The sequence below is a fragment of the Camelus ferus genome, chromosome 3, assembly GCF_009834535.1.
Source record: "Camelus ferus isolate YT-003-E chromosome 3, BCGSAC_Cfer_1.0, whole genome shotgun sequence".
NCBI classification, from domain to species: Eukaryota; Metazoa; Chordata; class Mammalia; order Artiodactyla; family Camelidae; genus Camelus; species Camelus ferus.
Genome location: NC_045698.1, coordinates 52,512,316 through 52,528,169, shown reverse-complemented (window position 1 = coordinate 52,528,169; position 15,854 = coordinate 52,512,316). Strand labels below are relative to the sequence as shown.

The 15,854-nt window shown below is 40.6% G+C and overlaps 1 protein-coding gene across 13 annotated transcripts in view; it reads left to right on the top strand.

Annotated features, from left to right (window-relative positions):
* DMGDH (dimethylglycine dehydrogenase) overlaps positions 1–15,854 on the top strand; it is a 53,829-nt gene that overhangs the window by 14,462 nt on the left and 23,513 nt on the right. For 10 of the 13 annotated variants that reach the window (XM_032474876.1, XM_032474859.1, XM_032474899.1 and 7 more), the window contains 8 exons: positions 34–282; positions 2,204–2,402; positions 8,197–8,366; positions 9,170–9,323; positions 11,018–11,183; positions 11,648–11,778; positions 13,044–13,261; positions 14,585–14,742. In XM_032474876.1, coding sequence (XP_032330767.1) covers positions 34–282; positions 2,204–2,402; positions 8,197–8,366; positions 9,170–9,323; positions 11,018–11,183; positions 11,648–11,778; positions 13,044–13,261; positions 14,585–14,742 — 1,445 coding nt within the window. Of the gene's footprint in view, positions 1–33; positions 283–2,203; positions 2,403–8,196; positions 8,367–9,169; positions 9,324–11,017; positions 11,184–11,647; positions 11,779–13,043; positions 13,262–14,584; positions 14,743–14,967; positions 15,135–15,854 lie in introns of all 13 variants that reach the window. The other 3 variants (XR_004317898.1, XM_032474885.1, XM_032474925.1) reach the window with 3 other exon arrangements.

Below are 15,854 nucleotides of genomic sequence, written 5' to 3'. Positions count from 1 at the left end.
GTGGTGGCACTGCAAAATGACTTTTTGTTTTAGGATTTTGGGCTCGTGAAGTAGGCAAGATGATTGGCCTGGAACATCCTCTCATTCCAGTGCAGCATCAATATGTTGTTACATCAAGTATACCTGAAGTGAAAGCTTTAAAGCGAGAGCTCCCTGTGCTCCGTGACCTGGAAGGATCGTTTTACCTCCGACAGGAAAGGGATGGACTTTTGTTTGGTCCGTATGAAAGTCAGGAGAAAATGAAAGTTCAGGACACGTGGGTCACCAATGGAGTCCCTCCAGGTGGGTTCAGCAAACAGAAGTGTGTGCAGGTCTCACACATGTATTTTGTCCTCCCTGTAGCTCTGGGCTGGCTGCAGAATAAGATGACACTATTAATACTAGACCATCAGATACCTGGGACATTGGATGTGAGGAATTTGAGGTGAATTCTGTTCTCATATCCCTTTGAACTATCACCACAGGGAGTGAGGGAGGAGAGTTGGTGGTGGAAAAGCTGATAAAAGATGCTCCCTGCTGCTTTGGGAGGCCCCAGGTGATTTTTACCTGCCCACACCAGCCTCCAGCCTTCCCCTTTTTCCCTCACTCCCCCTCCTACTTGGTCTAGTGTCTAGATTTGGATATAGCTGCTTTTGTGCTTTGACAGTTGGAAACACGACAGGTATCAGAGATAGGACATCCAGCCTGGTAAGAATGAAAGCTTCCAAGTCTCTAGCAGAGCAGGGTAGGTGGGTCTTCTAAACCGAAGCCCTCCCTGATTGCATCAGTGGATGTGAAGGAGCCTCAGGGCTCTAGGCTAAAGCAGGATGTACCATAGTTACTCTTTCAGGTTCTGTAAGGGAGAGAAGAACCTTTTTTTTGTTTTTCATGAAACATTTCTGCAGAGGCAGATGAAGGATTGGGTCACCTAGGGAAGTATCTCAGGTTTTAATCTATAAAAGAAGTTAAAATGTCATGGGGACACACTTATTATAGGGAATATAAAGAAATGGAGGAAACTGTGCTTTCTAGAGTTACACTTTGATAAGCTAGTTGGGCTAGGGAATGACTCCCGCCTCCTGCTCTTCAAAGAACACCTGGGTCCCGGTCACTACAACTGATTGCTAAATCGCCTTTTGCAGGAGCTGGGCCAGTGAGCTGAGGGCTTTGGTTTTGCTGAGTGGGCTTGGCATGTGTTTGGGCCTGCATGGAACAGCTCTGGATCCCAAAGGGATAGCTGATCTGCCACCTGGGAGCCTCCTTCTCTGCCCCTCCCCGACGCTGACAGCCTTTCCTCCAAATAAATGTTGAACAAATATTTAAATAATTCCAGTTGGAGGGAGAACCTCAGTGTGGGCTGGCCCTGGGCACCCACACGTCCTAGTCTAGGGTGAATCTGCAGGCCTCCATGCCACTGACCCAACCCACAGTCCAGAGGAAGAATGAGAAGCTGGCTGCCACGTGGGAACATCACCAGTATGGGTGGAGGCCTTTGAGAAGCTGCTCTGTGGCCCTGCCTTCAATCCCAGTGCCAATTATGGCTGAGAAGATGATTGTCTTCCAAGACCCTGACTCTTTTCCCAGCATTCTAGCCCTCAGATATGTGTGGAATGGGGTTGAGGCATGAGGCCTCCATTCCATTCCTTCCCTCCTGAGAGTTAAAAGGTGTCTAGAATCCTAGAGTAGTTTAATCCTTATCCCCAGGGTCCTGACATGACTGTGTAAACTCCCATTGCCCTCACCTGGGAGGATGGAGCACTTTGATGGTTAATTGAAGGCTAAAAGCTCTCTTTTATTTATTAATTTTTTTTTTAGTGGAGGTACTGGGGATTGAACCCAGGACCTTGTGCATGCTAAGCACGCGCTCTATCACTGAGCTATACCCTCCCGCCTAAAAGCTCTCTCTTGACAAACCAAGTTATTGTTTGTTTTTTTAAATTGTGATTGTATTAAATGCTAATATGCATAAATTAAAATTTTCTAAAAAGGTTAACTTTCATGATTTATTGTTTCAAGAAATAACATTATTATTCTCAGGAATATAATATAGTAGTATAATAGTATTCATCTACTGATAGTGAATATTAAGTTTAGATTTAAAAAGAAAGAAAATACTTTCCTAACAGGCTATCTTTAAATGTTAGCTGATTAAGAGATTTAAATCCCTTTAGAGCACATGTCAGGGCAGCCGTGGCATCTTGATCACAGTAGCATGTCTTTTCAGGTTTTGGAAAGGAGCTCTTTGAGTCTGATCTAGACCGAATCATGGAACACATCGAAATTGCCATGGAAATGGTTCCAGTCTTAAAAAAGGCTGACATCATCAATGTGGTCAATGGTCCTATCACCTATTCTCCTGACATTCTCCCTATGGTGGGGCCCCATCAAGGGGTCAGAAACTACTGGGTGGCTGTAGGCTTTGGGTGAGTATCTCCATGTCAGTCAACTTTTATGAGAGAGTCATATATTTTAGATAAGTCTTGTCCTATAATCTCAGGCCAAAAATGGAAAATGGGGGAGAGGCAGAGAATTTTCTCCCTTTCATGACTAATGAAACACAAGGAATAAAAAATTTCAGTCTTAAAACGTTGACTTGAATAGGTTTTAAAGATCTATACACAGAAAGGCAATAATTTCCTGGAATTTTCTCTTTGCATATTTCCTGCCATTTCCATTATTTGTGTCTCCTTTCATGCTGTGAATATGCAGATAGGTCCATTTGCCCCAGTTTTACAAGGATGTTTTCATAACACAGTGTGACAAAGATAATTCAAAATATCAAATATATAATGTATCTGATACCATTTTCATTGTAATTCATGTTTGTTCAACATGATTTGCTTCTTTTTGATTCCTCAGATTCCTTACTATTTATGATTCCATTACCCATTTGATGTTTCATCTCTAATATTTGTCTCATTAATTTGGTGACTATTAATGTCAAGCCTACTTTACTGTCATATCAGAGTTTCTAATATTCTATTTTTCTTCCCCATTTTATTTGGCCATTTATTCAACTGATAGTTGATGATGCCAGCTGTGTGCCAGGTGGAGTACTAGTTGCTGGGCTACAGCTGAGGACACGGCAGTAAGTCTGGCCAGAGGCCCAAGGCTGGTTGGGGTGCTGTTCTTCCAGTACAAGAGAGAGGCTGGGTCTGAACTAAGGGAACAGCAGTGGGAACTGAGAGACAGGAGACAAAATTGTTTAGATTTGGTGATCGATTGCATTAGGTCTTAAGGGAGAGACAAAAATAGCAAATGACAGCCATCTTTCTAACTTGACTCCTGGTTGAATGCTGGGGCCAAAGGGAGAAAGCACCAGGAAAATAATGAGTTCCATTTTTGACAGGTTGGGTTTGACGTATTGAGTTCAGGTCCTTGTAATATCCAGAGGGAGAAAATCAGATGGAGCTATGAGGCTGGAAGATCTCATGTAACTGAGGGCTTGGATAATCACCTATGGAGTCCATATGTAGGTGTGTGCATGTGGGAGTGTTGCTCTTGTACATCATTTGTGTATGTTCTTTGAAGAAATGTCTCTTTGTATACCTCGCCCATTTAAGAAATTGGATTATTTGTCTTTTTATTGCTGAGTTGTTGTTCTTTATATATTCTAGATGTAAGACCTTTTTCCAATACATGACCTGCACATTTTTTTCCCATTCTGTGGGTTTCTTCTTGGTGGTATCCATTGAAGCACAAAAGTTTTTAATTTTGATGAAGTCCAGAATGTGTTTTTTCTTTTTTTTGAATGTAATTTTGATATCATATATAAGAAACCATTTTTTAATACAAATTAATGTTAAGATTTATACCTGTGTTTTCTTCTAAGAGTTTTAGTTTTAACTCTTACATTTAGGTCTTTAATCAATTCTGAGTTAATTTTTGTATATTATAGTGAGGTAGGTTCCCAATTTCATTCTTTTGGGGATAGCCAGTTTTCCTAGCACCAATTGCTGAAAGGACTATTCTTTACTCATTGAATTGTGTTGGCATCTGTGATGTCTTTTTTTGTGATGCCACTTCTGAGTGTCCGGAAATTCAGTGCAGTTTTGATACTAACTGACAGAGTTAGTGCAGACCCCACTAATTAAGGACTCAGTTCCACAAAACTGTTCCCACTTCAGAAGCCAGTTTCAACTTCCAGGGATCACCTGTACTTCTGACTGACAGGCTACAGACTTCAAGGTTCCTACAACCCCCTCCTCAGGTTTGATAATTCACTAAATGACTCACAGAACTCAGCAAAACCCTACTTACTTTTAGCTGTTTGTTATATAGAATACAACTCAGGAACAGCCAAATGGAAGAGATGCATGGGACAAGATATGGGAGGGAAGCTTCCATGGTGCTGAGCTTCCATGCCCCCTCTGGTGGACAATCTTCCTAGCACACCAATGCGTTCACCAATCCAAAGGCTCTTTGAACCCTGTTGTTTAAGAGTTTTTTTTATGGAAGTTTCATTACATTTGCACAATTGATTAAGTTATTGACCATTGGTGATTGAACTTCTGGTGACCAGCCTCTATTCTGAAGCTGTCTAGCCCCACTGCTCCCCTCTCCACTGAGTGGTATCATTAGCATACAAAAGAACATAAATTCCAAAAGGTTTTAGGAGCTCTGTACCAGGAACTGGGGACAAAGGCCAAATATTTATTTATTTTTTTATTATACCACAAAATCCTTGTCAAAAATCAATTCACCATATATGTATGGATTTATTTCTGGACTTCCAATTTTATTCCATTGATCTACATGTTAATCGTTATGCCAGTACCACAGTATCTTGATTACTACAGTTTTGTAGTAAATTCTGAAACTGGGAAGTGTGAATCCTCCAACTTTGTCCTTTTTCAGTATTGTTTTGGCTATTCTGGGCCTCTTACATTTTCATGTAAAATTTAGGACCAGTTTGTTAATTTCTGCAAAAAAACAAGCTAGGATTTTGGTAGGGATTACATTAAATCTATAGATCAACTTGGGGAGTATTACCATCTTAACAATATTGAGTCTTCTGATTTATGAATATGGGATGTCTTTCCATTTATTTAGGACTTCTAAAATTTCTTTCAACAGTGATTTCTAGTTTTCAGGGTATGAGTTTTGCACTTTTTCTTTTTGCTTAATTTATTCCTGAGTATTTTATTCTTTTTGATTCTGTAATCAATCACTACATTTTTTATTTAGTCAGCAAATATTTGCAGATCATTGATTGTAAGCCGTGCTCTTTATCTGTGAACAAGCAGACAGCATCCCTGGCCTCATATTTATACCTCAATGAAACACCTATTACTAAGGAAATTAGAAAGTTGCTTTTTTTGGAATACCAGTTACTTATCACCTGGGAATTGTATCTACTTGTGTGGGGCTGTTGTCGGACTCCTGCTGTCATTTCTCTGGGTAATTCTCCCAGGTTGCAGACATTGCAAGGTGAATGGGGAAGGTTAACAGGTCGGGGCAGGCAAAGTGCTTCAGTCTCTTTGAGCAATTTGGCCTGACCCAAAAAGGCCTTCTTAGTATTTAAAAGTTGAGATTGTTAAGATATTTCTCATGTAACATGATGGAAAGCGCACATTGCTGCCCCTCCCAGCTAATATCAGAGTCCATTCCATGGTTCTGAAGGCCAGTGGTTTCCGTATCTGGCTGAGCACCAGAATCGTCTGAGGGCTTGTTAAAGGGCAGAATCTCTACTTTGTGGTTAGTTACTTACATGTGTTTCATCCTCCTTTGCAGCTTATCTATGAAATTCCTATTATTTGTCACTAGAATCTGTGAAGGATGTGTTGAACTGGAGAACCCACAGGCAGAGTCCCAGGCACCCCTCTTATAGACTCTGATTCAGGAATCTGGAGAGGGGCCCAGGGGTCAGCATTTCAGTGTCATCTGTTTTTCTATTGCAACCAGTCCAGAGAGTAGGTCATTGCAAACTCTACCTATATGCCAGCACTCGTTTACCTTACAGATTACCCTCAGTCAAAGCTGTTTTACTTTTATCCCACATCTAACAAGTTATCCTGGTTCTAGGTGACTAACACAATGTACGCCAAAATGTTTAATGAGTTATAGTGAATTGAATCTAGCTTTCCTGGCTTAGAACAGATTATAAACAGCAAACTTAATGAGAGGGGAGTGCTGTAAGGTGTAATACCAGGCAGTTTAACAGAGGAATCATAAAAAGGCAGATACCAACACTCAAAATGCATAGCAGCTGGGCCACGTGGAAGACGCGGGTTCTGCAGATTAATGCTGGACATAGAAAAAGAGCCTAACTCTCCTCTCGTCGTCAAGTTCCCTTTCACTTCCACTTCACACATTACTGCCTTCTGAAAATCTCATCAGTTGGGCAGCCACCCTCTGTTGTTGGTTATGTAAGAGCCCAGAAGCTGCCATGTCTCGCTTGCCTACTAGTGTGCCCTTAAATGCCAAGTCAGCTCTCCACCAGCACCCTAAAGAAAGCGTGCACATGAGGAGACTAAAGCTCAGGGTGAGTCACCACTCACTCAAGGTCACACAGCTAGTAGTGGCAAAACAAAAATCATACCCAGGTCTCTCTTACTCTATGCTTTTATACTTTCCACCACTAAACCAAGGGCTCTCAATAGATGTTTCACAGCACTCAGTTGAGTGGGATTTTACAGATAACTTGTTAATGGTTAGAAAGCTGACGTATGCCTTGTGAAAAGGGCAAGAACGTGCTGGTGTAGCAGTGAGCCACAAGAAACCGAAGCACAACCCTGGCTATGCCCAAGGAGTCTGCCAAGGATGTGGATTCTCTCTGTTATGTGTGTCTTGGCTGGAAAAAGATTGAGAATTATTGAAGAGAAAATAAAGTCCAATAACAGGGAGTGTACCCGGGAGTAGGATGACTGAGTTTGTATCCTGAATCTGCACTTTTTTGCTGTGTAACCTTTTTTAACCCCTGTGTGCAGGTTGGTTTTCTCATTGGTGCAACAGAGTTGCCAAAGAGTAAATCAGTAAATACATGTTAGGTGGAAACAATGTCTACTAAATGGTAAGCCCTCAAATTCAGTGGAACTTTATATAGTTTCAAGTCTTGTAAACAGGATCTCTAGCTCTCAAAAATGGCAACTGTTGGATATCATACATGGGGACTGGTTAAATGGGTAAACATTTTAAGCATATAGTTCATATATATATATATATATTTTTTTGGTTTCTTGAAACTTAATGAGGTAGTTTTTGGGTAATTTAGATGAGCCATGTATCTTTTTAAAACTATCCAGAGACATATAAATTGCTGCCTTTTTACTCTGCTTGAGCAATATCCTTATAACAAATACAGACATTCGTTTTTATAAAAGGGCAAAACTGGTATCTTGTTGTGGGAAAAGTTAGTTAACATTTTCAGTCTTCACTAAGGTCCTCCCATGCTCTTAGACAAGCATGTGATTCTGGCTAAGTAACTGTTTTCTGGGATACTGGAATTTCTTGCATTTTGAGGTCCACTCGTGTGGCTCCTTTTCTTGGTCGTCTCCCCATGATTCTCTGCTCATCCATTTCCTCAGAGGCTTCTCTTGACTTAACCTGCAGATGAACTCACAGTGGAGTCTTTCCTCAGACAAGCAGTGAGAGGATAGAACTGCTCGTGGGCAATGTCAAGCTGTGATCCCCCCCATCTGACGTTAAAGTCTTTGCCATAGTCATGCTCTTGGTTTTATAGCATCTTCATGTGGAAATAGAAAACAAGCCCACTCTTCCCATCAAGTCTGTAGATGATGCTGCTTTTTCCGAATGCTTCTAGGATGATGGCCCAAGATCCTTGCACAGAGGCCATCACTAAGGGGACCTGAAATAAACAGAGACTAAGAGATGGGCATACCGCTCTACAGTGTACATATTTCTCCTGCCAGGTTCCTATCAGTCAGGATAATCATAGCTCAAGAGGGCTGATGAAGTACCAACCACATCTGCCTGTTTGCTTCCTTTCCTCCAATTTCCTAAAGTAAGCATCCTTACTGGCTAAGACTCAGGCTGTTTTGCTCTTGAAACTGGAAACTAACTATCAAGTCAGGCACATTTAGACACCTAATTTTTTTTTTTTGAGGAAAAAAATGATAGTATAAAGATTATGTTGACTTTGTGTTCTGAATAGCACAGAACACTCCAACTCTGAGGCCTTATAAAGTATTTGGACATGTTTCATTATTGGAAAACAACATGTGTTAGTAACAGGGTATTTATTTCTGTATTTGAAAGATATGGCATAATCCATGCTGGTGGGGTAGGGAAATATCTCAGTGACTGGATCCTGCACGGAGAACCTCCTTTTGATCTGATAGAATTGGATCCCAATCGTTATGGCAAATGGACAACAACTCAGTACACCGAGGCCAAAGCAAGAGAGTCATATGGATTCAACAATATTGGTAAAGAGCAAATTTATTGTTGTTAAATTTCAGAATTGACTTGAGATGCTTTTTATTCTGAGCATTGTGGAGGGGTGGTTAGGGATTCTAAAAATCATGTGCCACTATGACTGCAACAAGAAATCTATGTGGATGTTTGTATCTAATAAGAGGAATGCATCAGTGATTTTAACTTTTAAATCTATTTTTACTTTACCCTTTGATGATCAGTATAAATGACAGTTTTGTTTTTTGGTTTTTTGGTTTTTTTTTTTTTTTTTTTAGTTTTCCTATCGAAGTATGGTTGATTTACAATGTGTTACTTTCTGGTGTACAACATAGTGATTCAGTTATACGTACATATATTCTTTTTCACTATAGGTTATTCAAAGATATTGCATATAGTTCCCTGTGCTATGCAGTAGGACCTTGTTGTTTATCTATTTTATCTCTAGTAGTTAGTGTGTACAAATTCCAAATTCCCAATTTATCCCTACCCTAGCTTTCCTCACTGGTAACCATAAGTTTGTTTTCTGTGAGTCTGTTTCTGTTCTGTAAATAAGTTCTTTTGTGTCATATTTTAGATTCCACATATACATACTATCATATGGTATTTGTCTTTGACTTACTTCATTTAGTATGATAATACAACTTTTGTTTTTTTTAATGTCAATATATATATGTGTATGTATATATGTATATATACATACATGCACATATATATGCTTCTGGACTTTAAGTACTATGTTTTCCATTTTCTGAATCCCTTGAAAGTATTTTAGTTTGGGTTATACACTATTTAGAGGATCGGTTTTCCTTTTCAGTTGGTTACCCTAAAGAAGAACGGTTTGCCGGGAGACCAACTCAGCGAGTCAGTGGGCTTTATAAAACCCTGGAATCTAAGTGTTCCATGGGCTTCCATGCAGGCTGGGAGCAGCCACACTGGTTCTATAAACCAGGCCAGGACACTGGGTACAGGTAAGTAAGTGACTTAACCTGCCTGTGGCTTAACTGCCAAATGAAATTTGGGGGTAGAATGGAAGGACACCAGAGAAATGCCATGTCCCCATCCCATCCCATCCCATCCCATCCCATCCCATCCCATCCCTCCACCCCATTCCAAAGACCACTGAGCCTTTTCCCACAAAAATTCTTTTCTGGCAGTGGAGGCATTAGTTTATCCCACATGACACTGGCCCGCATCCAGGACCCATGTGGCCTTAAGAGTCCTACAACCAGCCCAGGTTAAGCCTCTGCTTGGCATTTTCCAGTTGCTCAGAGGAACTCTCCCCACCCTCTCCAAATCCCCACATGGCTTCAGGTGGCTCCTGAAGGTTTGTCCTGGTTTAGGATGCCTGGTCGAATCACATGGTATGGAAGCAGTATGGAAATACAGATTTTCTATTTGTCAAGGGATATCTCAAAGCAGCTGCTTTCTAGTGTATGTGCACTGAATCATGCAAATTATATGCACTGCTGATAAATTACAGGAAAATTAGCATAAAACATAAAACATGTCACTAAAACAATTCTTTGAATTCCCCTAAAATTGTTACCATTGTTGTACTCGGATTACATGTCATTGTTGTACTTGGGATTAATAGTGATCATATATTTTTTCTCATGAGAATCCACAAACCTAGGGAAAACAAATAGCAAACCTAGAAATTATGTTACCTTTTAAAAAACGTGTCATTTTGTTTAAACAGGTTTTGCTGCCTACTTTCAGACCAGATCTGAATGGTCCAAAGTGTGGTAGAGGCCCAGTTGTTGATTAATGAATGTGGACTCTGTAGGCAGCCAGTAGAGATTACCTGGGGGCAAAATGCTAGTTTGGTTTTTCCTAAATGACCCAGATAAATGCGAGGTCTGTTCTTCAGCTTGTGCTGTTTGGACCTAGCCTGTTTCTTTTACTATTTTAATAATTAAACCACTGAAAACTCATTTTGCAGACTTAGCATCCTGCTCTAAAGTTAAAATACCACATTAAAAGTCTGCCCTGTGGAGTAGAAAGGACCCTGCATGATGAGTCAGGAAACCTTTGTTTCAGGCCCAACTCTGTCATTAACTAATAGAAAGGTCTTAGAAGTCACTTTGTGCCTTTTCTCCAAAAAGTGAAGATGTTGGACCAGATCTTTACTCAGTCCAGGTGTGGACCAACAGCATGACCATGTAACCTGGGAGTCTGTTAGGGTGCAGAACCTAGGGCCCCACCCCAGACCTGCTGCATCAGAATCTGCACCTTAACAAGTGTGAGTGATGTTGTATTTGCATAAATGTTTGAGAAGCACCAGACAAGGTAGCTCTACCTCCCCTGCCCCCATATTCTGATTCAATTAGGCCCCCCAAATTAGTATTTTTAAAATGCTCCCCTAGGTGATTATAATATGTATAACAGGACTGGTTGACTTCTAGGCTCTTTTCCAGATCTGAGAGCCCACGTGTCCTATCTTACTGTCTAATTAAGTACTACTTCATTCACTATGAAGTGAGTCAGCGAATCGGTAATAACTTAAAAAAATCAGATTCCAATATATGTGTGATTTGCAGAACAGGTTGCATTTTTCCCCCAAATGAGATTTTCTAGATGTATAGGCCTTATTAAAATATCCTGATTCTGTAATTTTCTGAAAATGAATGACTGTTGTTTTATGACAAACATTGTATTTTAGGCCAAGTTTTCGTCGCACAAACTGGTTTGAGCCTGTAGGCTCTGAGTATAAACAGGTTATGCAAAGAGTAGGGGTGATTGACCTGTCACCGTTTGGCAAGTTTAACATCAAAGGCCAAGACTCCATCAGATTGTTGGACCATCTCTTTGCAAATGTCATTCCCAAGGTAAATAACCTTATAGGGGTGCAAGGTCCAGGATTCTGGCCTGCCTAATTCTCTATCCCCTCATTTTCAAAAAAACCAATGTGTTATTTCAGTCCACGTAATGATTTCTGTATGAACATCAGAACTCTTCAACTGATCAGGGGTATTCTAGCTAATTTTCAAATTTAAATTTTTGTTGAATGAATTATCATCTATGGACCTCATGACTTTGCTTAATTGTATCCATAGGAACTGCAAAATTGGCTGAAGTGTAATTACTATGACAAGCAATTATCATGATCATTGAAACTGAAAATTTCTAAATTAATCTTGGGTTTAGGTTTGTAGATAGTTCACATAATTGATAGACAAAAGATTCAGCTGTTTCTCATTGTTAACACCTACATTTTTATTTTCATGTGGTGTTAAAAGGATACGTAAGATATCTATTTCATCCTGAGGTAATTTAAAATTCTTTTGTGTAGGTGGGTTTTACAAATATAAGTCACATGTTAACACCAAAAGGCCGGGTATACGCTGAGCTGACTGTTTCTCACCAATCTCCTGGGGAGTTTCTACTAGTAACTGGTTCTGGATCAGAACTTCATGATCTTAGGTAAGTGTACGACTGGTTAGAAAATGTTCTATGAATTATATATTGACTCAATCTTGCACTAAGATTTTCTTCTACCGGTAATTGAAAGTACAACTTTAATTCTTAAGCCTCTTTGTTTTAAATAAATTTAATATCTTTTATAGGAGATTATTTGAAGTGAGGGCCCCTGTCCTATTTCCCTCCAATGGATAATCCATCCATAGGGTTTATTGGTTCTAAATAATATTAACTCCCATTTAGTAGCATCACCAATATGTCAGAACTCTTTCTACATATTATCTCAGTAAAGTCCCTTAACGGGCAAGGTATATGTTTGTCCTATTTTCAGATGAAGAAACTGAAATTTGGGTTAAAGTAACTTGCTCAAGCCAGTCTTTTTGATTCTGATGCCCACATTCAGTCCCCATCAGTGAACTGCACTCCCCTGCCAGGTTACCTCCTTCCTTTTTCATGCTTCGTGCTCTGTAGTCCACAGCTGCATCTAAATGGTTGACCTGCCAAATCAATCCTTCACATGAATCTTTAGTCTACTCTCAAATCTGTAGTCTTCAGTATTCCAAGAACATTTGGAATACTGTTTTATGAACATCTTACTCTGACAGATTCTCACACCAGTTGTAAAATGATGCAAATTATATCCTCCAACCCAAGATGTGTTGGGAGCCATCTTCGTAGCTTAGCTTTGTGTAAATCCAGATGATCATTTTATGGTAGTCTTGTGTGTTTCCAGGGTCTGCTCAATAAATTATAAACAGACCCTACAACTGGGTTCCCATAACTCACCAAGGCTTAGAAATTGAAACTAGTCTTTAGAGTTTTTGTCTTTCCTTTGTGATTGTCAAAGCAAGTGTGTGTCTGGTGGCAGGCACATTGTTAACCTTTAGCAGCACAAGTGTGCCTCCTGTGTACAGGTATTAGAGAAAATCTGGGTTTAAATCCCATTTGCAAGATTGAATCATTAGTTTAAATGCAATAGGGCTGTTACTATTTAAAAGAACTGGATGGCAGAGCTCTTTAAATTGAAGGCTCCTTCTGTACTGTGAAAAATTACCCACAAATTTATAAGAGAGTGGTTTAAAGAGAATCATTTAACATCTCTGGGACTCAGTTTCCTCAACTTTAAAAATTAGGTGATTATGTGAAATGACACTCTAGGGACCTTCTGGTAATTCTAGACATGGAGCTTATCTTCAGAGAAATAATCTGTTACCAACATGCATTATTCAAGCAAGATTTAACACAATGTTTATGAATCTCAAATGCAGATGGATTGAAGAAGAGGCAGTCAGAGGTAGATATGATGTTGAAATTAAAAACGTAACTGATGAGTTTGGCGTCCTTGGAGTCGCGGGGCCACATGCAAGAAAGGTCCTTCAGAAACTTACCTCTGAAGATCTTAGTGATGATGCTTTCAAGTTTCTTCAAACCAAGTCTTTAAAGTTTTCCAACATTCCTGTCACTGCTATAAGGATATCTTACACTGGTAAGAATTGGAAAACAACCTAGAGTAATTCTCTAAAATTTAAAACAAACTACTACAAATGCATGCTCACACACACCACTTTTATCAGTGTAACTTTGGAGGAAGATTTCCCCTGCCCAACTCTGATGACAATCCTGTTTATTCACTCCTAGTCTGAGAGAGTCGTTCCACAGATTTCCGGTTGTTGTTCCAGTCCCATAGCTAGCTGCCTACATTTAGAAAGGTAGCCAGGAAAGTGGGAAGAGGATGGCTGTTGGGATAGTCGGAAGGGCTGACAGAATATGCAGGCCAGCTGATTCCATCTGGGAACATTCAAAATGGCCTCCCATAGAGTCTCCCATGGAGGATCATCTTGAATGTGTCAGGCACTGCACTTAAAGCATTACCATTATCCATCTTTCTGACTCTAAGTGCATTAGGGAAGTCTTCATATGCACCTAACCTTGCACATAGTAGGTATGGAAACAGGGATGAATGAATGGTCTTCAGTTCCCCATTGGTCCTACTTCTAACTTCCTCTGGACACCTTGTCCCATCACAGTAGGAGTGCTTCATGCCCAGGCAGTCACTCAGTTACACGTTGCCCATGTTCTGCTGGTGTCCTGGGAAAACACCTCACCATCAGCCCTCAACACGGGGGAGCCAGGTGAATGCACAGTATAAAGGCCACAGCTCTTCCCTGGGCTTCCACTGTCCCTTTTCCCCATCCTTCTTCCACCCAAGCTTGGTAAATGGTGACCAGAATAAAACATAAACAGAATAAAAAAGAAGCAGACTGTTTGGGCTGGGCTTCATTTTCCTCTTTTTTTGCCCACAGCTCTAATGGTGAATGAAATGATCAAGTGGGGAAGGAGCGGGGAATAGGGGGCATTAGAGACTATGGCTATCCTACCATGAAGACCATTTGATTAATCATCATCAATTGCCTATTTTTAAGCCTTGTGATTTGGGGGAAAGGAGTTGGGAGTTGAGGTGTCTAAACCTTGAACCCTTATCTTGATAAATTCTTCACTTAACATTATGAAGCTGAGGTCAGAGGGCAAGATTAACTCCCGCATTGCAGTCTTTCTGTGTCATGAGGTGTTCTAGATGCTGCTCTCCGCATGGGGGACAGGATTGGGCACAAACGCATCTGTGATATGGCACGCTTCTTTGCAGTGGGGTTTTGCTGCAATGTTTCTGTGGACTGGTCTTTTTAAAACTCAACAAATGCCTATATTGCATAAATGGAATCTCTCCATTTATTGATGTGTTGTAGCTAATGCTTGTTAGACCTACGATCATCACTCTAACTCTGGTGTGGCACTTGTGGCTGTACTTCAGGTGAGCTGGGTTGGGAGCTGTACCACAGACGAGAAGACTCTGCAGCACTTTATGACGTCATCATGAATGCAGGCCAGGAGGAGGGAATTGACAATTTTGGAACATATGCCATGAATGCCTTAAGACTGGAGAAAGCTTTCCGAGCCTGGGGGTCAGAGGTTTGAAATGTGAACGTCTTCATTAAAATTTTATGTGTATTGTATCTGACTTTTATATAAGGGCAAGTTTTAACTGTGTTAACATTGGCTCTGGCTATAAGGAAAATTGTGTATTATAATTTTATTTAATTAGGGAAAGAGATTTTTCTCGTGAATTTCCCAGTTGCAAGTTCTATGGAATTATGACACAATGTTTATTCTGCCTTAATTTCTCCTGCTTGGCAGAGCCCTGGACATCTGTCTTTGACTGTGTGCAGAGTTGTGGCTGTCCCCAAGGAGCCTGCCTACCCCACGGGATTTGAGGACCACCTTTCAAATCCTTCCTTCTCCTCTGTCACATTGCACATCCTCATTTCCTTATCATGCACTTTTTGGGAAAAGAACTACAAAAGGTGTCTTCCTGAGGGGCAGGGTTGGTGGTCTGGGGTGTGTTGGTTGGCAGAACCTCGCACCATTAATAATGGGATCTAAAGGCTTCTCTTTGTGCAGTTACACACCATTTTCATAGGCATGACTTAATTTACCTCCTCAACTCTCCCTGAAGAAGGTATTATTGGTGGTTCTTAGGCAGGAGATTGAGAGTTCCAAACACAATCCCTGTTGGACACACACTCACCCTAAGAAACAATGAACAACTATGTCTAGATTACACAGAAGTGGCCCAACTGGGGTTCAAACTCTGTTCTCCTATTTTATCTGCAATATGGCCAGCTATTTTTAGACCCCTTAATTGTTTCAGATTGGCTGGCTGTTTCCTTGGAAGACATTGTGGTTTTAGGGCTGAGAGGTGGGATAAGGGACAATGATAAAGGATGTACTTCAGAGTGGGGTCTCTTAGGTTTGCATTTATCCTCTACCACGTAGTAACTATGTAGCCTTAACCCTCCAAAGCCGCTGTTTACTTCTCTAGATAAAGGCAATCTTTATCCTACAGAGTTATCGTAAGTTTTAAAGTCTGCAACGTGTTTAGGACATAATAGAATGATTTAATTTGGGGGCAAAGTGGTTTGGAAAGCACAGGCAGGGCCCCTTGGACATTTAGACCAGGGACAGAAGCAAGTGGGCTTTGAGGTGGAGATGGCAGCCTTCAGAGCCACTGAAAGAACAAGAGC